At 57.9% G+C, this 23,463-nt stretch overlaps 2 protein-coding genes across 3 annotated transcripts; one reads left to right on the forward strand and one right to left on the reverse strand.

Annotated features, from left to right (window-relative positions):
- Positions 1-719: 719 nt before the first annotated feature.
- Positions 720-6,120, reverse strand: PDYN (prodynorphin). 2 transcript variants are annotated; one of them, XM_053992672.1, is made up of 3 exons: positions 5,119-6,120; positions 2,163-2,310; positions 720-1,919 (listed from the first exon to the last, which is right to left on the reverse strand). In XM_053992672.1, the coding sequence occupies exons 2-3, from the start codon at positions 2,289-2,291 to the stop codon at positions 1,353-1,355; spliced, it is 696 nt and encodes a 231-aa protein (XP_053848647.1). In that variant the 5' UTR covers positions 2,292-2,310; positions 5,119-6,120; the 3' UTR covers positions 720-1,352. The 2 variants fall into 2 exon arrangements, with proteins under 2 accessions (XP_053848647.1, XP_053848646.1); XM_053992671.1 differs by lacking the exon at positions 5,119-6,120 and adding an exon at positions 2,959-5,112.
- Positions 6,121-7,552: 1,432 nt separating this feature from the next.
- STK35 (serine/threonine kinase 35) lies at positions 7,553-22,970 on the forward strand. The gene is made up of 7 exons (XM_053993341.1): positions 7,553-7,699; positions 7,770-8,001; positions 8,368-8,637; positions 9,002-9,629; positions 9,913-10,508; positions 15,830-16,577; positions 22,833-22,970. Exons 1-6 carry the CDS (start codon positions 7,553-7,555, stop codon positions 16,540-16,542), a joined length of 2,586 nt encoding a protein of 861 aa, XP_053849316.1. The 3' UTR covers positions 16,543-16,577; positions 22,833-22,970.
- The last annotated feature ends 493 nt before the right edge of the window (positions 22,971-23,463 follow it).

Genomic DNA, 23,463 nt, shown 5'->3' on the forward strand with positions numbered 1-23,463 from the left:
TTCCCCTGGGCACCGTGAGGGAGGGGAGCAGTGCACCCCATGACAGGAACTGAGCAGGGGCTGGCCCTGCTGCACCTTTAGGTGCAGGGAGCTGAGCTGGAGCTGGGATGCCCAGACTGGTGTGCTGGGTCCAGCCCGTGCTATGGGTGAGCTGAGTGTTCCAGTGCTGTGCAGTGACCTTTCCCCCCTCTTTCCCAACCTGGAGCTGGTGCCTGGGCTGTGTCTGGCGCATGAACTCTGTCTCACCAGAGCCAGGAACTGCCCTGTGGGGCTACATAGACACTCAAAAGGGAAGTTGCTGCCCAGGCTGGTCTTTCTCAGCACTGAGCTGCTGTTGGAGGGGTCACATATGAGCAGAAAAGGGACAGTTTGCCCCCTGCCCTCAGCACAAGTGTCCCTTCCCAGCTGGGGCAGCAGCTGTGATTCCCAAGGGAGTCTCCCCTGCCTGCTGCTGCAGGAGGTACCTTGCCAGCACCCTACATGCCCCTGCAGCAGGCTGAGCATGCCTGCCCTGCACTTGCTCAGATGAGATGGCCCTGTCACACTCAGGATATGGCTCCAGAGGTCGGTGGGGTCCCACATTCCTTTTGGCACCCATAGCACAAGAAGGATACCACCATGTGCTGCAGGTCTCACAGCCAGCACCCCTGGCCCATTTGGGCACCCCAGTCTGGGGTGCTTGCTCTGCCCCGTAGAGCACGATCAGCACCCAGCATGGCTTCAGCTTCATTGGCATCTGCCTTTTATTGACTGCAGGGGGAGGAGTTGGGTGTTGGGGCATGGGGCTGACCCTGCCTCTAGAGTTGCTCTTGGAGGGGGAGCCCAGGGGCACCGGGTGGGTGCTGGGATTAGTGGGACACTGTGAGAGGCTCGGGGAGGGGAGTGGGGGCTGGGCTCAGCACTGCTTGAGCACCTGGTGATGGTGCTGTGGCTCCACCAGCCACCTCTGCCCGTGGCCACGGCAGCCACCTCCCTGATCCTGCCCTGGTTCATCTTCCCAGTGCTCGGAGCCCCCTGCCCTGTACCTCAGCTGTGATGGTTTCCAGACCCTGCTGTGCTCCAGCAGCCACGGGAGGATGGAGGATATGTGTGCCCAGCAATACACCCCCGGGAACCCTGGGCTGGGCCGCAGCCACACCGCCAGCAGCCGGAGGAGTGGCCCTGTCCCCTCCGTGCACAGGATGGGCAGGTGAACCAGAGGGACAACTGGGGATGGAACTCATGGTCCCCTCAGGGGAATGAGGCAAGAGTGACACCAGCCACACCGGGCTGGGCAGGGGGCAGGGCTGGGGGCAATGGCACAGTTGGGGTGGCAGTGTGGGGACCGTGGTGCTGCCGTCCCACGCCTGGCTCTACAGGTCTGAGACCTCTCCTGAGTAGGCGCTGGGGTCCTCGTCCGACCGCGTGGTCACCTTGAACTGCCTCCGCAGGAAGCCCCCGTAGCGCTTCTGATTGTCCCACTTGAGCTTGGGCCGGATGCGGCGCAGGAAGCCCCCGTAGCGCTTGTGCAGCTGCGCCAGCTCCGGCCCCTCGGCCCCGGCACCCGTGGGCTCTTCGTCCCCGTCCCCTGCCGGCCCTGGGTAGTCCTCGGGGGCCGCTCGCTCCCCTGGCTTGCGGCTGAAGCCTTCGGACTTCTTGCTGAGGCCGCCCTTGCTGTGAGCGTTCTCGCGGAGCAGGGACAGCAGCTTCGCCTTGGACATCATCTTCATGAAGCCCCCGTAGCGCTTGGCCGGCACCAGCGGCAGCTCTGCAGGGCCCGGACCCTGCTCCGGCTGCGCCTCATCCTCCTCCGCCTCCTGTGGGGACGGGTCTGTCCCTTCGGCCAGGGCCACCAGTGGGGCCAGGAGCGCCAGTGCCTTCCTGCACATCTCCCACTCGGGGCCGGGTGACAAGGAGCCCTGGCATTCCCACAGGCACATCTGTAAGACAGCGGCCGAGCGACCCCAGGTCTCAGGCTGAGCTCCTGCCTTCGTCCCACGCCACCCCAAGCCCAGGGGGCTGTGCCCACCGTGCTGCTCAGCTCAGTGAGAAGCCGAGGTTTGCACAACCCTCGGGTTGCCCATGACCGCCACACCAGGTGCCACCCAGCTCTGCCACCCTGCACCCCTGACACTGCACTGCAGTGGCTCCCTGGCTCAAGTCCGTGTGGGGCCAGCACTCACCAGGGGCTGTACGCTGCCCTCGGCACCGCGGGTCTGGGCTGCGCAGAGGGAGCACTGGGTGACACAGTCAGCAGATGCCACCGCAGACAGGGACAGGCAGAGTGCCAGTGCCAGTGCCCGTCGTGCCATCTCGCCCTGTAGCCGCTGCCTGGAGAGGGAAGACAGCACAGAGCCTGTCACCATCCCTGTGCCAGCTCTGGGGGGGACATCACCACTCCACAGGTACTGGGCACCTACCACCTCCATCTGTGAGCTGCTCCTGGGATCACACACAGGGACCTGTGCCTGTGCCCATTCCCATGTGACTCACCTCCGGGTGCTGCTCCCAGCAAGGACGCCACAAGATGTGACCCCTTACCCTGGCTGCAGCCTTGGTCCTTGGCACAAGCCCAGAGCCATAGCCAGTCCCTGGTGGCCACCAAGTCACTGTGGGCAGGACCACTGTTGCATCTCATCTCAGTTCCATCCCATCTATCCTCTCCATCTCTTACCATACCATTAGAAAGAAAAGTCCCTTTTTTCCCCAGCATTGGGTTTCTCTGTGATTGCCACGTCTGCATGGTGCAGGCAGATGAATCACCAGCTCTTCCCCTTGGCCTTGGGGAAAAGAACCACAGCATACGGAGCTGCGGTGGCAAGTGGATGGGGTCAGGCCATGGCCCGGTGTGGACTCACCCCAGGCTACTGAACCCCACACCAGTGCAGCCTCATCTCCCCTCCCTCACACCCACCAAGTCTGCTGGGCTGGTGCATCAGGAGAAAAGGGGAAAAAGGAGAACTCTGGGTTCAAGCCTACCTGCAGACCACCATCGCCATCCTCCAGACATTTGAGAGCCGTGATGGAGCCTCTGGCCTCTGCGGACGGACGAGGACACTGTGCTCAGCTGGGAGAGGGGTTCTGCAGGTGGCAGTGCTAAACCTGACCCCCAGTGAGGCTGGAGGGGCTACTGCCAACCCCAGCTGCAGTGCCACAGGATCACCGTGCCATTGGAGCCATGACCCTGGAGTAAGAGCCAGCCCCAAAGGGGTGCACTGCTTGCAAGCCCCTGCCTACCTCCGTTGCTGCTTTTATCTAGGGTGGGTAAGGCATGACCCAGAGGGATCTGTTACACATTAATGACGCATATTAGAGACTATTGTGCTCTCTAGCAGTAGCTGCTAATGTACTGTAATTGGTACTGATGAAGAATTGTTAATGCCACAGTATTAATTCATGCTAGATTAAAATTTAATTTGAATTATCTGCACCATCGTGTGTCGAGCTGTCTGAATTCCTTGGCTGCACAGCCACCAGCTCCGTGAATCCTCCCAGTGCCCTGGCAGCGTGGCAGGGAACAGGATGGCAGCTGCCCAGGATGGCAGGGGCACGGTGGGACCTCAGCCAGCCCTCGCCACTGAGGCACGGGGACAGTCCCTTATTGCGTCAGGGCCACCGAGACAGCACCGAGGAGCGAGGACATGCCAGCCACACAGGTAGGTGCCAGCTGCAGCACTAGGGGGAAGGAAGCTCCCAAAAAGAGCTGATGAGTGCTGATGAAGGCAGGAGCCCCACCGGGAACCTTTCCCTTCCCTTTCCACACCTGCTTCCCCTCCCTTGCTCCTCCGCTGCCGGTATCCCCGTGGGTGCCGCCAGAACAGCGCGCAGGAACGGCACCGGGAATGTTCCCACGCTGGGAACAGCTGCTGGTTTGTCTGACACTGCACAGTCAGACCTCTGGCATTCTGGACACAGTGTGTCCCATCCCTGTCACCCTACTGCCGACGGAGGATTTCATGGCACTCAGGGGAGCTGCAGTTCTCCAAGCACGTGCTAAGGACACCCTGGGACACCCCACTGCAAATGTACTGTGTTCAGGTGGTGCCACAAATGTCCCAGCAGTGCTCTGCCTGCTCCTGAAGCTGGGATAAGGAGGACTGGCAAAACGGGATCAGGAAAAGGAGAAGAAAACAAAGGGGTTTGGACAAAAGAGGAAAGAAGCAGCGGGAGGGAAGAGTGAAAAGAATACAAAGGGAGGAAGAAGAAAAGCAGAGTTCGAGCTCAATCCTGTGTTACCTGGAGGAGCCCAAGGCTCCGGAGCCATCCCTCCTGCAGGAACACCTTGGAAGGATCGTGGCAGGGTCTGGCAATGCCAGCATTGAGTCCCAGCCTCTGTGGCCACTCTCAGCACATTCTACCTGTGCCAGGTGCCTGCTGGTGTCCCTTCCTCCCCTGTCCCATTTCCACTTGAGTCTTCAAAGACCAGGCTTTGCTTTGGAAAACACCCAAGCTGCCACCCCAGGGGCCAGTACAGACCTGGTGACCCAAGGAGGGATGAGGAATCAGGACTGTGTGCCGGACAGCAGAGACTGGCCCCATCTTGACTAACCTGTGATTATACTTAACAAAGGATGTGAACAGCTCTCCCAGACTGAGCAGATCCCTCCTCCCACACAGGTCCAACTCCACAGGTTTTGATCCTGCACATAGTTCTGGTGGAGAAGAACAATCAACCTTCCAGCATCTCTTTTCCTCACCTCTAAAAATTTCCTGGAAACACTGTCAGGACAAGGCTTCTCCAAAAAGCTGGTAACTTTTGGAATAAAATCACTCAAAACTCAGCACTGCAGCCACACTGCTGCTTGACCCAAGGAGGGGGAGAGAGAATCCCCCCATCCTCTCTGTCCACTCCCTTTGCCCCTCCAAGCCCTGGGTGATTCTGCTGCCAGGACGGAATCAGCATGGAAATGAACCCCATTAGAGCTCTGGACAGCTGTTCATGGGCTCTGAAACCACTCAAGGGATGAGAGGGACCTGCAGCCATGTGGAAGCTCCCCAAAATAACACAAGTCCAACCACAAGCCACTCTCAGCAGTGCTGCTCAGGGGGTGTTCTTAAACTGTTGCTTTTTGGGGAGCAAGAGCGATCCCCAGGTGTGCCCATGCAATGGAAGGGGGATGACAACCCCGGCAGCCCTACCTGCCGCTGCTCCCCGTCCCGCCGAGCACCTGCTTCGCCAAGTCAGGACGGGTCGTGGCTGATGGATGTCCCTCCACGGGCGTCAGGCTGCGCCAGTCATCGGTGGCAAGGCCACAGTGGCAGGCGGCCCCACGGTGCTGCCCGGGTTGTCCACCGGACTCGCCGCCGGCTGCCTCTCACCCCGCTTTTATGGCCACGGAGTCTCCTCCTGCGGCGGGGCCCGGCTGTGCGCGGCGGCAGAGCCAATCGGGGCGAGGGAAGCTGTGAATAATCAGCCCCGCAGCATCCCCGCCACCTCCCGAGCAGGCTCGCCCGCACCGCCGAGGCCTCCCCGCAGCCCCCGGCCGCCCCGGGAATCGGGGTGCACATCCCACCACTGCGGCTGCATCACTCGGAGACTTCTGTTGTGCCCAGCCTCGGTCCTCGGGGCTGAAACGCGTGCCCCAAACGAGGAAGGTGGCAGAGAACTGGGATGGGGTCTGTCGGTCTTCCCACACAGCTGCGTCCCAGAGGGGTTTGGCTGCTGGGGGTGTGAATCCCCTGGACACTGAATTCAAATCGTGTCCAAGAAGGGTGGAGGGGGAAAGGTGAATCCCTGACTTCCTCTCACCCTGCTCCCCAGGCTGGGGAGAGGCACCGTCCTCATGGAGATGCTGGGGAGAGAAGTGAGCCCATCCAAAGCTGCTGGGAAGGGAGAGAGGGTCTTCATGCCCCGGGAAAGGGACGTCCCAACCCACCCAGCCTAGCTGCTGTCAGGTGAAAAAGCCTTTGCATAGAAACCCTCCAGGCTCTGCAATGCCGGAGCTCAGAGCCCAGCTCCACATCTCCCTGAACCCCCTCCTCATGAGGGCAAACACTGAGATGAGCCAAAGAGGCAGGGGGAGCTGGGTGGGGGGAAAAAGACACCCCCACTTTCCCCACTCAGCCCTGATTCCTGTTCTCATACATTTCCAAGTCTGATTTGGGGATAGAGGAGAACAGCACTGGGGCAATGACAGGCAATCCCTGAGCCCCTGCACCACTGTCCCACTGCACCATGTCACAATAAGACGTGTGGGATGGGGGTCTGAGGTGCAGACCCCACACCGGCTCCCCACACCCTGGTGGGTGCAGACGCATCCCCTGCGTCGCTGGCAGTGCAGCCAGTCCTCTTGCCTTGAAGATGGAGCTATTTTTATCGGAGCTCAAGAGGGATGTTTCCCAGCAACCTGCTGTTCTCCCAGCTCGAACACCAGCTGCTGGACCTGGTGCCCCCTTGCTCAGCCCTCCCAGCACTGGTGAGGGAAGTGGGGGCCATGGACACGGCTGGGACCCTCTGCTGGGCACTCAGCAGCCACGGCAGCCTGTGCCCGTGGTCCTCTGTCAGGGCTGGTCATCAGGTCCGTCGGAATCCCCCCGCTCCTTGAAAAGCAGGCGGGACCCCACGGCTTTTGTCTGGAGGTGGATTTTAACTCATCCAGGCTGGAGCTGTGCTAACACGGAGGGACCAAGGGAGCAGGGCATGGGGTGAGGGGGAGGGCAGAGCCCTGCATCCTCCTCAGGGCCAAGGGAGGAACCCATCCCTCCATCCCTGGTGCTGCAGCAGGGGGGATGGAGCTCAGGCCCCGCAGGGGCAGAGGGCGGCCACGGCCCCGCCTCGCTGTGTCGGGGTGTGCTGGGCTGTGCGGGCACAGAACAAAGCTGAGAAGAACAAAACGCATCTGCAAACGATCACAACACCCCGGGCTGTGGGCAGCCCTCGGGCAGTTTAACCCTTGCTGCTGGGACTGATGGCCGTGCGGGCACCACAGATACGGTGGGGGGGAGCACTTCTACACCAAAGCCATTATTTTTATATGAATATACATATGTATGTATATATACACCCAGCGGCCTGGGGTGCAGTCACCTCCCCGCACAGGGTAATTGCACACGAGGGAGATGTGTTAGAGATCGAGCAAATCCTAAGGACGCAGAGGGAAAAGTCGTTTGGAACAAATTTCCTTCCCTTTGCTCCGGGTGGGAGGTCGAGTTACTCCGGTCCCCAGAGCAAAGTGCCACAGATCTACTGAGCTGGGTAAGAGGGTCCTTCACGGGTCCAGGGCGTGGAGGGTGACAGGGTCCCCCGGGAGAGGAGCTGGGAGCCAGCCCACCCACCAGCAATTCAACTTAATATTCATCTGTCTCTTCCTAATGGGAAAGTGTCTCTGAGTCACGCTGACATTTCCCTGGGACAATGGTAATTAAGTACCTGGGTAAGTGCGGTAATAGAAAAGTTAACTTTTCCTAACTACATGAGTGAAAGGCGCGTTCGGCGAGGAGGGGGCCGAGCGTGCCAGGCACCCGCGGAAGCAGGTGGGAGTTAATGTCAGCTCACGTCACACGGCGCTGCCACCCTGCCCCTGAGCCCCCAGCCCCCCCGAAGGACTCTGCCCCAGAGCAGACAGGGCTCCCCATGCCGGGGTGGGGTAAATCGCCCCTGCGGCTGGTACAAGCTCTGCCAGCCGCCGGGGCTGTCCCCAAGCAGAGGGACCGCGACCCAGAGCTGCCCGCGGGATCTTCCCCAGGAAGGCGGTCGCTACGCTGTGGGTCCTCCAGCATGGTCAGCTTTATCCCATCAAGGGACAGGGCTTTCCAGAAACTCCAGGCACTCCTGCCTGGCCTTGCTGTAGGCAGGAGAGGGAGGTGTTCAGACGCATTTTGCGGGACATGGGAAGAAACGCCGGGTGGGCGATGCCCGGGGTTCTGCTCCAAACCGCCCGCGGGAGCTCCGATCGAGCGTGACCGCACCGGAGCGAGCCTCCGGCAAAGGGAGCACCGGAGCGGGGGGCGGTCAGCGCTGCCCAGGCGGGCACACGGTGACCTCCCTGCGTGGGCAGGAGGCACAAGTGCCACTCGACGGCGGTACGAGAAGCGGCTTCTCGTAAACACGGCGAGCCACGGCGCCGCCACCGTCCCCGTCGCTCCGGGCTGCCGAGAGGCACCGGGGGCACGGGGCTGCGGCACGACCCCCGCAGCTTCTCCGGGAAGCGAAGTGGCTCCATTTAAAACCAAATTGAGGTCAAAGCACTTGCAGGAGCTGCAGCAGGCGCCGTGACACCGCTGGGCAGCCCCGCATTAGAGTCGCCGGTGGCTCCGGGGGTCGCCGTCCCTTCCCCGGGGGGACCAGCCGAGAGCTGCTGGGGCTGCGTGATGGCAGCGGCACATGGCTCAGCAGTGGGACAAGAAAACAGGGAATTTTGAGAGTTCCTCCGTGAACCGGCTCGGCAGACGTTGTCTTTGACCGGCCGCAGTGCCCGCTGCCAGCGGCACCGCGCGGGGGGCAGGAAAACACGGGAGAGGCGGCTAGAAAAGTCAATTTTGCGGGGTCGGATCGCCATTCCCTCCCCAAATCCACGAGGAGCGAGACGGCGGCGTGCAAAGCCCCGAGCCCGGGGGTCTGCCAGCAGCGCCAGGAACAGGATGAGACCTCCGGGCAGCGCGGAGTGGACGGATACGCGTGTGCCCACGGCCCGGGGAGTGAAAAGCAATTTCGGGACGGTGCGTGGTTCAGGGACCTCTGTGGTTCACCGCACCTGCTTCGCAGGAGAAATGCCACCAAACCAGCCAAGACTCAACCCCGCGGGGACACGGCCATCCCGGGGGGACACACTGCAGCCCCGCGGTCTCCCCCCGGCCCTCGCCGCCCCTCGGGGTCCCGACGTAGGGCAGTCGCCGGGTCCCGCTTTTGTCGTGCCCGTCCCACCGCAGGGACACCCGGTGGGCGCCGAGCCGCTCCACGCCACCCTGGGGTGCCCCCAAAACCCTCGGTCCCGGCCCGCAGGGATCCTCTCGGGATTCTGTCGGGATCGCAGCCACTTTCCCGGGAACTTCCAGTTGGAAAGTCCCCGGTGATCCCCGGCAGTGGGGTCGAACCGTCGGGGTGAGCGTGGCGCCCGGGAGGGGCCCCCGAATGCTGCTGGGGCTGTGAAACGGCCCCGAGCCTCACGCCCGCCCTTCCCGGTGCGGCTGCACAGCGCCAGCTCGCCGAACATCCAGCACGGCGCGGCTACCGCCGGCGCGGCGCGTCCCGGGGATTTACCGGGTGCCGAGGATTTATTGAGTCCCGGGGCACCACCCCCTCCCCGGGGAATCACCTCCCCGACGGCATCACCACCCCGCCGGGTCATCACCTACAGCGTGTGCACCGCCCCCCTCCCCGCTGCACCGTGTCCGGAGCATCACTCCCCTGGCGGCATCACACACAGCCCTCCCGGTGCTCCCGGACCCCCTGTGCCGCACGGCTACCGCCGCTGCACCGCTCCCCCCAACCCACCCCGGGGCATCCCGCCCTCCCGGTGCACCGCCCGTCCCGGGGCGGTGGGAGGGGGCTGGCGGGGGCGGGTCACCCCCCCGCCGTTACATAAGGGGTTACGTCAGGGCGCGCGGCCACGCTCTTATCCCACCGCCGCCGCCGCCGCCGCTCCCCCACCCCGCCCATTCACACGCCGCCGCGCAGCGCCCGGCCCGGAGCCGCCGCCGCCGCTCCCCAGGTGAGCCCCGCGGACCAGGCCCGAGCCCGCACCGCCTCCCCCGGGCCGCACCCGGCGCGAAGGGAGGGACGGGGGGAAACCCGCGGCGGACGCCGGGGCCCCCATGACCGGCCTGTTTACACCGGCGCGGCGCGTACCACCGTGGCGGGGGAGCGGGAGGGGCCTGCCGCCGCGCTGAGCTCCGGCCGCGCCGAGCCGCGCTGGCGGCGTCGCGACCCGGCTACCGCGCCCGGGGCGGGAAACCCAGACCTCCCTTTCCGAGTACGGGGCCGGCACCGGGAAGAGGCCGAGCCCCGTCGCGGCGGCCGCCGCCCCCCCCCGGCGCCGCGGTGGTTCGCCCCGCGCGGCCGCGATTGGCCGAGCGCTTAAAGGGGCCGGCAGCGCGCGCTTTTCCGCCCCGCGGCGCGGCCGCGGCATCGGCGCGTGCCCCCTCGCCCGCGCGGCGCTGCCCGGCACGCGGGGCGGGGGGGGCCATGGACGGCGGCCGCCGCGGGACACAAAGGACGGCGCGGCGGCGGCGGGCGACGCGGCGCGGGGCCATGGCGGCGGCGGCGGCGGTGGCGGGGCCGGGCATCGGCGGCGGCCCGCGGTACAGCCTGCTGGCCGAGATCGGCCGCGGCGCCTACGGCGTGGTGTACGAGGCGGTGTCGGGCCGCAGCGGCGCCCGGCTGGCGGTGAAGCGGATCCGCTGCGACGCTCCCGAGAACGTGGAGCTGGCGCTGGCCGAGTTCTGGGCCCTGACGAGCCTCCGGCGGCAGCACCCCAACGTGGTGCGGTTCGAGGAGTGCGTCCTGCAGCGGCACGGCCTGGGGCAGCGCATGAGCCACGGCAACAAGCGCAGCCAGCTCTACCTGCGCCTCGTCGAGACCTCCCTCAAAGGTACCGGCACCCCCGGGGCATCCCCGGCACGGCCCCAGCGCCCTCCCGGGCCGCCCCCCGGGCTGCCCTCCCACGCCCAGGGCCTCCAGCAGCCCTGTCCCCGACACCCGTGCCACCCATCCCCACCCCTGAGCACCTGGATCTGCCGCCTCCCCGCTGCCATCAGTGACCCCCACACCCAGATCCTCCTGCCCCCCTCCCAGGCTAGGCCCCCGGAGCAGGTGACTGCTGGGATGCCCCATGCAGGACATGCTGGTTTTGTCTTCCTTCTCCATGGACACCCTTCCACAATACCTGCACTCAGGCAATGCTGCTGCCCTCGCTTGCTCTCCATCGCCCTATTGCTCACATCCTTCCTGGGCATTGCCTGTGCTTAAGAGCACCCAAAGCTCCCCACGGCTCTCACAATGCCCTTGCTCCCACCTTGACTCACTGCTTTTCCTGTGTAACCGCCCCTGGGCTCTCCTCGCTGTGCCCCTGAGCACCCATCACCCCTGCACTCGTGGGGTCCTCTCTGGGCTATCTGCTCTGGGCTTGCTCCCATCACCCATCTCCATCCTGGCCGTGCAGGGCTCCCCCACAGGGTCTCTTTGCTGCCACTCACCCTGAACACACCGGAGGGACCCTTGTTCTGGACTCTATCCCCCCATGCTGTGCCATCCCCTCCACTCTTCCTTTCCTGTGTGATGCTCCCAGGAACCATTCCCTAAGCCCCACCCGTGTCTTGCAGCAATGCCAGTGGAGTCCCTCCATGTGCCCTGCAGTGCCACCCCCAGTCCTGAGGGGCCCTGTTGCCACCTCCAGGCTCAAACCTAACCCTTGGGGGACATCCCTGTGTGCTGGACCCCTGGCCAGCACTGACTTGTCCTCCCTCACACCACAAATCCTGAGGCTCCATCTGCTACCCTGGCCTGTGTCACAGCCCACACACATCCCTTTGGAGACCTTCACAGCCTGTGGCCCAGTCACACCAAGGGGACATTTCCCTCTCTGCCCAATGTACTGTCCCATCTCTGGACACCCCAAGGCTGCAGCCTGTTACAGCTAAAGATCTCACAGCTTTACAACTGTCCCCGTGTCCCCCACACTGCTGGCTCTGTGGGAACAGCCCTGGAAGCACTAATGCTGCAGCCTGGGCTGATATCCTCATTTTGCCCTGGGGACCCTCAGCAGCATCACAGGGTTGTCAGGAGTCACCTTCTCCTGTCACAGTCGATGGCTGTGATGGTGACATCTCCAAAATGCTCCCTCGCTCCCTCTCCTCCCTTGGCTGCTTGTCAGACCCAGCTTTGCCAATGTGCTGTGAAGATGTGGAAAAATAAAGGAGCCCTGTGCCCTTGATGCCCCTGTGCCTCCCAGCCTGCTGTGAGCAGAGCCAATCACCCCAATCCTTCCTTCCCCAAACTTGTGTGCCAGGATTCCTGTCAGCTCCTTGGGGTGCTCAGTCTCCCTGAGCCCCCAGTGTAGGCAGCCCCCAGACCCTGTGCCAGGCACAGAGTTCATGCAAAGCTCCTGGGATCCATCCTCTGAGCAAACCTGTGGCTCTGACTGTCCCTGCCTTGCCTGTCCCCTCTGTGTCCCTGGTGGGTGGACATGTCCAGACGTGCCTGGCCCTCCCTGTGAATCCCAGCTCCTGCTCTTCCTTCACACAACCACCCAAGGGAGGCTCCCTGAGAAGGGCAGTGTCCAAATTCCTGTACAGCCAGGGCACACAGTTCCCTGGGAGAGGAGCCAGCTCTTCCCTTTGGGTGTGTCCAGCTGTAGCAGGAATAGGGGGTCCTGCCTCCTCTATCATGTTCCATGCCCTGAGGAGGCTTGGCTTGGGGAATGCTCTTGGGTCAGAGATGCCCCATCTCCAGGTGGGGAAGGAGACCCATAGATGCCCCATCTCTGGGGGGGTTGAGCCTCCTGAATTCCCAGCAGTGGGGAGGGCTTTGCCTGCCCTGGTCCTACGGCCGTCCCTCAGAGGGGAGCAGAGCTGGGCTCTGCACCCCCAGCCTGGACAGGAGTAGTTTGACTCCCAAAACCAAGCTGGAGCACATTCTGCTTTCCATCTGCCTGGCTGCCCTTGGGGCTGTGTTGTGCCAGGCAGCCTGTGCTCGCTGCCTTCCCAAGCCTTGGGTCTGATAGAGGTGGATAAATATTTTCAAAACAAAAAGCTGGAGCTGGATGAGCCCTGCAGGTCTCCTGCTCTCCCTCCCTGGCGGCAGCAGAGCTGGGGCTGCGGCGGTGGCCGTGGAGCTGTGCTGCCGTGCCATTCTGCACGACCGCAGCTGGGCTATTTACGGGCCAGCGCAGATGCTCTGCCAACGTGCTGGGGCTCAGACACGGCGAGGATTAATCTGAGACTTTCTGAATTGGGAGCACAACTGTCAGGATACCAGGCGGGGATTGGTCTCAGCTACGGTGCAGAGCCTGAACCTTTATCATTTTAACGAGATGTGGAGTAATTAAATTTAAGGGCAGGGTGTGAAAAGGAAGGTGGAAGCTCGGCACTGAGCTGGAGGAGAGGCACCCAAGCCCTGTCACAGGAGCACCTCCAGTGCTTGTGCACATCACATGCCCCTCTTGTTCCTAACCTAGAGCAGTGACAGAGCTGCCTTAAGTGAACAGGTATAAGGTATTGCTTCCCATTCCTCCCATGTCATCTGTGGGGCCATCAACCTGCCACCAGCACTCAGCCTCATTCATGGGCTGCCCTGGCGTCACCTACATGTGTTACCATCATTCCAACTGCCTGGAATTCCATGCTGCCAGCTCCTGTCTCTCTGGTGCAGCCTCCTTGCACAGGGGGAGTCAGAGGTTACATGTGGTTGTGGGCACTGGGATGCTGCTTCTGCTCTCGCAAGATTTTTATTTCCCCTGTGAAACTAAGCAAATTAGCACGCTGTTAATGAGCTCCCCAGGACGGGGTGGGGGAGGTGTGTGTGTGCTGCTGGAAAGATGGAGTATGAGTGTGTGCCATGCTGTGTTTGGGCAGGGAGCACATGGGGATGCTGGCTTGGTGATAGAGAACAGGTCCAGCCTGCCATTGGCATCTCCTCAGCTCTTGACTGCTTGTCTTCAGTTTGCTAACATCTCATCTTTAGGGAGCGTCTTGCCAGCTCTTTATGTTTAAAGCTGTTTGTTTTGAAGGCAGGAAGATGATTTAACAACTAAAACGCTTTCAGATTATAGAAAGAAAATTAAGAAATATTACTTTTGGCTTAAGTCTCTACTCGCAATGCTCCACCCAAAGTGAAGTGCCTGGTGCTCACAGCAACTGCTGGATCCCCATCATCTTTCCTGTGTTTGCTGAGGTTCAGGGGCCAAGTTTTAAATCAGAGCCTTCCTTATGCTAAAAACAAACCTTGGCTTGTCAGAGCTAACAGGTCCTGGCTGCTGCTGAGCCAGTGTTTGAGCCACTTCCTGTGGGAAGGGGCTGCCAGCAGTGCTGTGTGGATGCTCTCACCTGGCTGTGTGTGAGGGATGTGGGGCTCTGCCATGCTCCCTGTGATGGTTTGATTCCTGGTAGAGAAGAGACAGACACTCCTGCTCCTTGTGTTGGGGCTGTATGGCTGCAGAGGGGAGCAAGAAAGCCAAACCCTGTGTCCTGCTGTGATGTCCCTGGGATTTAACAAATCAAAGTGGTGGCAGCTGCGTGAGCTGAGGCTGTCCTGGTTGTGCCGAGGTTTCTGCTCCCCAGGACAAGCAGCCTCTCCTTCAGCTCCCATGCTGTCATACCAAAGGTGGCTTGCACCAGAGAAGCTGCCTTTCCTGGTCAGCATTCTGGTCTCCAGAGCCAAGGTGTCCTGTACTGCTCCTGGCTGGTCCTTGGGCTTTCATGGAAGTGCATGCAGTGCCCTGTGTAACTCCACCCTGTTCTTTCATCCCTTAGATCTAACCTTCAGACCTAATCTCAGCAAAAAATTGCTGAGGATGGGGAGGTGCAGCCAAATCCTTCTGTTGTGCAGATTTCCATTTCCATAGCAGTAGCCATGGATACAGACTGTTTGTGCAAATAACCAATATTCCCACCCACACCGACTGCTGACCAGTGCAGCTCAGGGCTGGGTGTCCCTGGTAGTCCTTGGCTTTACCTGCTGCTGGAAGTTTTTTGCTTTCCCAGATGCTCTCTAGGGCTTTGCTCAAACAAAACCCAACTTTGTCAAATGGGTGGAGTTATTTAACTGCTTTCAAAAACACTTGAGTTCAGCTGTGGGACTTTTTAGCTGTGGCAGAGGTGAGTGGTATCCTCCAGCTTCTCTTACAGTGCTTGAGGATAAGAAAATCAATTTCTAGAGCAAAATGGTGCTCTGCTGGTGTGTGCAGGCTCTGCCAATCACCTGGGTGCTCTCTAGAGGACACTTGGGGTCTGACCCTGGGGTTTGCATTCCTGGCATGAGCTAATGGGGATGGGTCTGTTGCCAATGCTCCCTGGGGCATCCTGGCATCTCTGGGGAGCACCAGTGGCAGACTTGGCCCCATTAGCTGATATTGTGCTGTTGTGTTCTTCACGTGTCTAATTGATGTGCAAGAGAGTCCTTCCTTAGGCAGGAGTTTTATGGAGTAAAGCCTGAGATGCTCTGAGCTTGAGGAGCTCAGTTTGATGTCTGGTGAAGGAAGAAGCTGTTTGAGGTGTAATACTGAGCAGTAGGAGTACTTAGTCACAAGTGTGGCTGAGATTAGACCTCCAGTTTCCTTTCATTAAAGACTTGCTGGCACTTAATGAAAGCTGGATGAAGTGGCAGAGTTTCCCTAGCACAAATGCAATCCTTAAATGCACAAATTTGGTCTGGGAAGACCCATAGGGCTTGGACACTGGTGTGACCACTCCTGGCAAGACTGTGCTGGCACAGTGTTAGGGGCTGTGTTTTACTCCCTGTGTGCAGTTCCAGTAAAGTGTATGGAACAAGCCAGCCTTTGCCTCCTGCAGCAGAGCTTAGGTGGGAGAGGAGGCATTCACAGAAGTGATTTTATTTTTCCTGTAGACTCACTGGTAATTGTGCTTTTAACCTCTGCTGCTTTGGCTGTCAGAGCCTGGGGAGAATGGCCTGCTGGTAGGACTGAAGAAGATGTGTTCTTTGCACTTTGCTGGGAGGAAGTCCCTGAGCTGATTCCCAGCAGTAGGTTTGGATAAACATGGTGCTGGTGTGTCCTGCTCAACAGGATCCCAAAGCACTTGAGGTCACAGCAGTGGTGCCTTGCAGTGCAATAGGTCCCAGTCACATTCACAGAATTTTTGCTATCCACATAAACCATACCTGTTCCTCAGCCATCCTGGGTTACTGTGGACTTTGAAGTGTGTCTGAAAAACCCACTCTTTTATCCCTTTTGGTCAGGTGAGAGGATCCTGGGCTATGCAGAGGAGCCTTGCTACCTGTGGTTCGTCATGGAGTTCTGTGAAGGGGGAGACCTCAACCAGTACGTGCTGTCCCGAAGGCCCGACCCTGCCACCAACAAGAGCTTCATGCTGCAGCTGACCAGTGCCATTGCCTTCCTGCACAAGAACCACATTGTCCACCGGGACCTGAAGCCAGACAACATCCTGATAACTGAGAAATCTGGCACTCCTGTGCTCAAGGTGGCCGACTTTGGGCTGAGCAAAGTGTGTGCTGGCCTGACCGCTCGGGGCAAGGAGGGTGGGCATGAGAACAAAAATGTGAATGTGAACAAGTACTGGCTGTCCTCAGCCTGTGGCTCTGATTTCTACATGGCACCCGAGGTGTGGGAGGGACACTACACTGCCAAGGCTGACATCTTCGCCCTCGGCATCATCATCTGGGCCATGATTGAGAGGATCACTTTCATTGACGCCGAGACCAAGAAGGAGCTGCTGGGGACTTACATCAAGCAGGGGTCTGAGATTGTGCCCGTCGGGGAAGCGCTGCTAGAAAACCCAAAGATGGAGCTGCACATCCCTCAGAAACGCAGGACTTCCATGTCTGAGGGGATCAAGCAGCTCTTGAAAGACATGTTGGCTGCTAACCCACAGGATCGACCTGATGCCTTTGAGCTTGAAACCAGAATGGACCAGGTTACATGTGCTGCTTAAATTCAGGGCAGGGCACCGCTGTGCTTTGCAGCTGGGTAAGTGATTCACATTTTTTGTCTTATTTCTGTCAGCTGTACTGGCCCAATAGTGCACTTTGTAGTGACACAAAGGAGTCTTTTATGTTCCTAGAGCTATTTCTGTAGTGACTCATCAGAGCACTGCTTCTGAGGTTGTTTTCACCTATTCTACTGCAAAAATAAAGTAGAGGTGAGAAATAGAATTAGCAGCTGCACATCCTGTCACTGCCCAAGGACCCAGTGGAGCTGGAAGGGCTGGGCAGGATCCTTGCTCCTCAGAGGTCCTGGCTGGTGGCTGAGACAGGCTGGGGCACAGCAGAGACACCTGCAAGCATTTGGTATAAGCTTTGGTGACATCTGTCGCTCTCAGGGTCAGGGAGGGATCTGCCAGTTCTGCCTCCTCTGTTGTGTGATGTAATTTCCACAGTCTGTGCTGGGGCTCCCTGTCTTGCACCCTCCCCCTCCCCTGTGACACTCGGACAGGACACCTTGGGGCCCAGCTGGCTCAGTGAGTAGGCACCAAGTGGCACATCTGCCTTGGCACAGAACTCTTTGCTTTCACCTACGAAGCACGTGGGTCCATCCTGTGGCTCTGTTTCATTTCCCTATTAAAGGCAGGACTTCCCTTTAGTGTGAACGACAGTGGCCCAAACCCAGGAGATGCTTTGGTCTCCAGCATCTGTGTTTGTAGACCTGTGTCTACTCAGGAAGGAAGCTTAAAAACAGCTCTGCTCAGACTGAGCTCAGTTCTGTCCAGAGTCCCCTCCCTTCTCCCCTCCTGCTAAACAGTCTCAAGCTCAGAGGTCCTGATCCTGAGACCTGGGTGGTCACATGTGGTCTGGAAGGACCCCAGGGATGTGGTGTAGCTGGCAGTGTCACTCACCAGTGACACAGAAGGACTGGGAGGTGTTGCCTACATGGCAAAGCTGTCTGTAAACAGAAGCTGTTACTAGGGATTCTCCCAGCCAAACATTTCAATTAAACTGAAGAATTCCAGATTACCAGGGGTAAGGCTGACATCTTTCCAGCCCATATCCTTTCTCAGGCTCCTGCAGAGCTGCCTGCCCATCACTGGTCCCAGGAGATCTTTGACAGCCTGCCTGTGTCAGGTGCTGGCATCACAGCTTGGGCCCAGCCCTCATCTCACCCCAAAACCACACACAGCCAGCTGGACCAGAACTGACCATGGATGCAAGAGGGCAAAGGAGGAAATCGTGTCCCTGGCCAGCACTCACCAATCCTCAGCTGATGGCTGTGTGCTTGTCCAGCTCTGAGAGCAAGCCCCCAGCAGCAGGTGGTGGGGAAGGTGTAGGTATTTTAGCAGGTTTTGCTAAAACCCCTCATTGCTGCTACCTGAGGGTTCCTGAGCTTATAGAAAACGCGCTGGTGCCTGACCCCCCTCTCTCTGTGTGCCCAGGTACACTCTGTGCTGTTATGTAGAGAAATAGGGATAGAAATGAAAAGACCCATTGGGTGGGTCTTGTTCTTCTCTGTTGGTTTGTCCAAACTGGTCCACAGACCATCCCCTCTGCACTCTTCCACGCACGAAATATTTAACACCCATCTCAAGTGCGAGTAACTGATTCAAGCACTGCTGCCTGGGGCTGGATACTGGTCCCAGTGCAAGTGTGGGCTGGGGATTAGGGTGGGGGAATGAATCTGTGGAAATATGAGCCCTTAAGATGGGTGTGCTCCAGCCCCGGGGCAAGAGCAGACTCCCTGCCCTGTGCCCCGGGGCGAGGCGTGGGGCCGGTGGGGCTGTGGGAGCAGCTCTGCCCGCACGTGGAGGGTCAGGCCGGGCTCTGCCATCTGCGCCGGCTCTGTGCTGACACGATGCTGCTGCGTTATGCAACCAGCCCCTGCCCTCGGGGGAAAATTCATCCTGCGCAGTTCTGCGGAATAGTACATGAAGGGATAACAAACACCGAGGGGACAGTCCTACCCCGCGGCTGTTTGCTCAAACCCAGCTGCCTTCTGCAGCCCCCCTCCCACTCCATCCATGAGTCTGCACCGATCGCTCAGTCATGACACAGCTGCACCAGCCAGGGATGCTCTTACATAACCCAACCTGGCACATGGAGCGTGGTCGCTTGGCCCAGATAGGGCCCAGCACCAGCCACATGTTCCCTGCAAACCCGGAGTATTCCTCCGCCTCACTCGTGGGGCAGCCAGAATATTTGGTGCACTTTGCTGTATGGTTTTCCTGGTGTACTTGTGTATTCAAATCGGCCTTCTTCTGGCTGCTATTAAATGCAAATCTTAAATTGGAAACCTGCTTGAGAAGCTTAAAATGGGATTTAGAGCAGAGCCTGAATTCTGCTCTCAGGTAATTTTAGTTGACCGAGAAACTCACGTAACCTCTTCCAACTTATTTGTGGCACTGGCGTGTAGCTTTGCTATGCTGGGTCATGCAGCAGGTTCTTCCCCGGGACAGTTCAGACCTGCTCAGCCTTGGTTCATGTCATAACCTGAAAAACTGTAACCCTCCCTGACCCAGGGAATTGGATTTTCGCTTATTCTTTGCTGTGCCACTGACCTGTTCAGATTTCGCTTCATGTCTCAGCAGCTTTGGCTTTAGTTCTGCCACGGATGCTGCACGCACCTGAGAGCTTCATGCTCTGTTACCCTTCCAAAATGCAGATAGGAAATGTCAGTTCTCAGACAGAAAGGTGTTTTTGGCTTGGTTTATGCTGGACACTGGGCTGCCTGAGGTGGAGATAGCTCATTATCTCCTTGCTTTTCCCACTGCTAGTGGCACTGGTGCAAATAGTTTCAGCACGTGTGGGCGGCATTTCTGTGGGAGAAACGAAGGTATTCTCTTTTTAATTTGAACACTTCTTCCCTACCTTATGCAAATGTTTAGACAAAACCAAGTTTATCTACAGCTCTCTAGAGTTGTTGGCAAAAGTTGCCTTTTGGGCAAAGAGGACAAAAGCCTTTCTAGTACAATTAGGGAGTGGCTGAGTTGTGCTGGGTATCTGCTGATGGGTCTCTTTCTGTGATAGCCCAGCACTGACTGCACTGCCCACTGGGGAGTATTTCACCCTTCCTTCCCAGTACTGGAGAGCTGGAATGATTCTCCTTTCCTGCAATGTGAACATCTTTCTTTCTATGTCACTTTTGTAGCTGCTCTCTAGATTCCCTAGGGATGGTGAGGGGCCTCCCAGAGATGCTGCTCTGGTGGGATCCTCTGATGGGGTGGCTTTGTGCAACCCTTAGGCAGGTTGTAGAAGAAAAAGGAACAGTGGCAATGTGGCCTTTTGCTGCTCCCTGCAGTGACACAGGGGCCTTGGCCACAGAAGCACAAAGGGTGAGTACAGCATCACCCACCACTGACAGTTAGGTGTTTAAGAAACTTTGTAGTTTTGATTCACACAGGACATCAAACTACAATGGTTGTGATCGGTGTAGAGGCAGCTTGTATTCCATGATATTTTCCCTGTGGATAAAACAGTTGGTCTGATTTTGGGTGGATGCTCAAGATGAATGGCAAGAATCTGTGCAGGCTGCAGCATCTCAGGGGCTGTCATGACCAGGAAGGTGTTCAATAGCTGTGGCCAGTCTGGTTCTCTCCAGCACTCCTCTGTCACTGGGTTTGATTATTCCAGTTTCAGCTGAAAGTGACTGTTTGTATTTGCATTGTCCTCTCTTTGCATTTTACACGTGCACCAGGAGCTGATGCTGAATAAGCTTATCTGCTCACCCTGCATGATGGTGTCTACCCTGGCCAGAGCTCTCTGGTGCTGTGCCCAACCATCCCCAGCACTGCTGATAAACTGCTGCCCTGTGGAATTTCAGAGCTGAAGGAAGGACAGGGATCAGGGACACAGCAGCAGCTCTGAAAGCTGTCAGTGAGCAGGGATTGCTGCATCAAGATAGGTCTTGGCTGTTAGTATCACTCAGCTCAAATTTTATTCACTGGCCTGTTAAAGGAAAGCAATTTCATTCCTCAAGCAATGTTGGTTTTGACTTTGGATGGTTTTCAGTGTGTTTTGTGGATCTTGGCATGGACAAAAGCCACAGGACAGTAATAGCAAGGTCAGTTCCTCTTAACCATAGCACTGAATGCAGCATCACAGGGGCCACCCCATAGAGTGGTGACATCCTTCTAGGCAGTGTTGATTCTGCCTGGGGTAAAATGAAGCCCTGAGAGTGACCTGGACCATGGACCATGTTGCCTCTGGCCAATTGTATTGGTATTTGTGTTTGCTCACTATCACCCCTGCTTTGCCTTCTGGGAGAGGCCACTGCAGTTGGATTTAAGGATGCACCCAAGGAATGCATCACAAGTATAGGTACAGAGCATGAGGGAAGGCTCAGGAGATAAATCAGGCACTCGGCTCCCTTCCCTCACACTCTGTGTTCCCACACAGGGGCAGATGACATGGTTAACATGAGGAGCTGCTGGGTTATCTCTCCCTCCTCTGCACTGAGTCCTCTCTGCTGTGCAGACCCCACTGCCCCTCTGTGTGACCCACATATTGGTGTCATCTTGTGTGCTGGGTGAGGGCTGCATGGGCTGCTGGTTCACATCCTGCTGATGCCGAATGAACATTCGAGCTGATTAAAACTATAAGTGGCATCAGTGGAGGGATTAAAAGCTCTTGAACAAGCCCCTGCAAAAACGTGCGTCAGTGGGGCGAGCTCTCCTGTCTCAGAGCAGTGAGCTCAGGGCTGCTCAAGCAAGCACCTTCCCTGATAACGTTCCTACTCCAGGGAAGCACAAACAGAAACCCTGCTCTACTTGCTAACGAAGCTGCATAATAGGAGAAACCTTCCAGAAGGATCCTTGTGTGTTTGCCCTGACCTGATGTCTGTGTGCCTCTCGCCTCCTCTAACAGAAAGGCTTTATTCCGATGGCAGCCTGCAAAAGTGGCATCCCTTTGGTTAACCTCTCCTGGAAAGGAGTGTGCCCATGACCTTGCCTTCTGCTCTGAGCAGCCTTGAAATGTGTTGTCCTTTAGAAATGTGTTCCTCAGGCAGGGATTTCTTTAATGAGATTTCCTAGGGCTTAGGTATTGCAGTAATTTGCTGGGCAGTAGCATTTTTTCTGCAGCAGGTCTTTCCCACTGCTCCCTTGGTGTCTCTGCAGAGTCCCTTGCCCATCCCTGGTGGGTTGGGACCTGCTCCTGCTGAATGGAGGAGCTAAATCCCCGCCCCTACATTTTTTTTCCCATCTAACTGTCTGAGTTTATAGCCCATGGACTACCCCCGATGCTTCCCAGCACAACCACTGCCCTCAGCTCTGCTGGTGCCTCCTTGAGTTTGGGACATCCTAAAGGATGTATTTTCAGTACAGAAGTGACATCATGTGTACGTAGGTGTGCTGTTCTTCTGCTGTCCACAGGGAATTTTCTGGGCTGCAAACAAACTGTGTAGAAAACGCTGGTGGCTTATGTGCAGAGTTGAGCATTCCCATGTCCCGGAGCTGGGAGGACAGGAGGGTGCCAGGGCTGTGGATGAATGGGTGCAGCATCTCTGCTGCTACAGGGACCATGGGGGTTGTGTGTTGAGGCTTTGGCCAAAGAATTGAATTGGTGCAGCAAATCTAACTCTAAAATCCCTGGCACTGAGCATCCTTGTGGGCTGAGCTGTGAACCTCTCCTGCTCTGCTTCCAGTTGCACCAGCCTGGATTTTACCCACCAAACCTCTCCTGCTCTGCTTCCAGTTGCACCAACCTGGATTTTACTCACCTTTTGCAGAGCCACTCACGATGCCTGAGTTGCTGCTGACGCAGCAGGCAAGTGGTGCAGGGCATCTCTGGGGCTGCAGCTTGTTCTGCCTTTCCTGGTGGAGTGCAGGGAGCCAGCACTCACAGACACAATCACATGGACTCTCAAGGGCAGGCTCTGCTGTGGGAACACTTGTCCTTGTTCCAGCAGGACTGTCACTGCAGGGAGCTGTGTGGGGTGGGGGTGTGAGGAGATGCTCAGCCCCAGCCAGCCTGTCCCAGCTCAGCCCCCAGCCTGGGGCAGCTGGATGTGTGCTGTCCTTGGCAGTGTGCTCCATGCACTGCTGAGTCCTTCTGGGGAAAAAAAAAACTGACTGTAAACTGAGCCCAGTTCCTATCTGGATCGACAGCAAAAGCACTGGGCAGTAGAGAGATGTGGCAGCACCTGTTTTGGGCTAACTGGGATAAGTGGGCAGGTGGCAGGAGTGGTGTCCTACACCCCTTCCATCCAGGAGCCAATGCCTGCAGTCACAGTGTAGTAACTGAGACAAACCACTGAAAAACCTGACCTCTCTTTCTCCTCTCTTGTTTTTTCTTGCAGATTTATTTACCAGGGACCCATAATCTCCATTATTTACGTGCAACAAGGAAATCAAAGATAAGGGAAGATGATGATACAGAAGATCCCTGGTCTACAGGATCTCTGGCAATGTGAAATGTTTGGGTGTTACTTTTTTGTGTTGGGAAGGGGTGTTGTGGGGGTGTGGGAGGGGGCTGCAGGGGCCTGTGGAAGAAACAAGCTGGCAGATGTCACACTCACAAGACTTTGAAACAAGATCCAGAGAGCAGAGCTGCCCTTGCCCAGCCCTCCCTGTGTCTCCTGTGCTGCTGTTTGACTCAGTAGGTGTTCCTAGGGATGTGGTTCCGTAAGGAAGTGGGAATCAGCAGCCTGATGGTGAGGTGTGCTGCCAGGCACCAGCTCCGAGTCCAGCTGGGCACAGTATCTGATTCAAAGCTATTGATTTTGCCTAGGGAAAATGGGAACAAAGTGATGGCTAGGTTTGCATTGGGAGTGCAGTGTTTTAGGAAAAATGAGTCTCTTGCACCACATGTTGCAAGCAGCTAAATAACTTCATAGCCAGGCAGCTCCTGAATAGGTGGTGCTGCTGCAGCTTGTGAGCAGCTGACATTAGGATAGAGTAGTAGGATAAACAAGCTGGAAAGCCATTTGG

This window comes from Vidua macroura, chromosome 17 (genome assembly GCF_024509145.1).
Source record: "Vidua macroura isolate BioBank_ID:100142 chromosome 17, ASM2450914v1, whole genome shotgun sequence".
Lineage (NCBI taxonomy): Eukaryota > Metazoa > Chordata > Aves > Passeriformes > Viduidae > Vidua > Vidua macroura.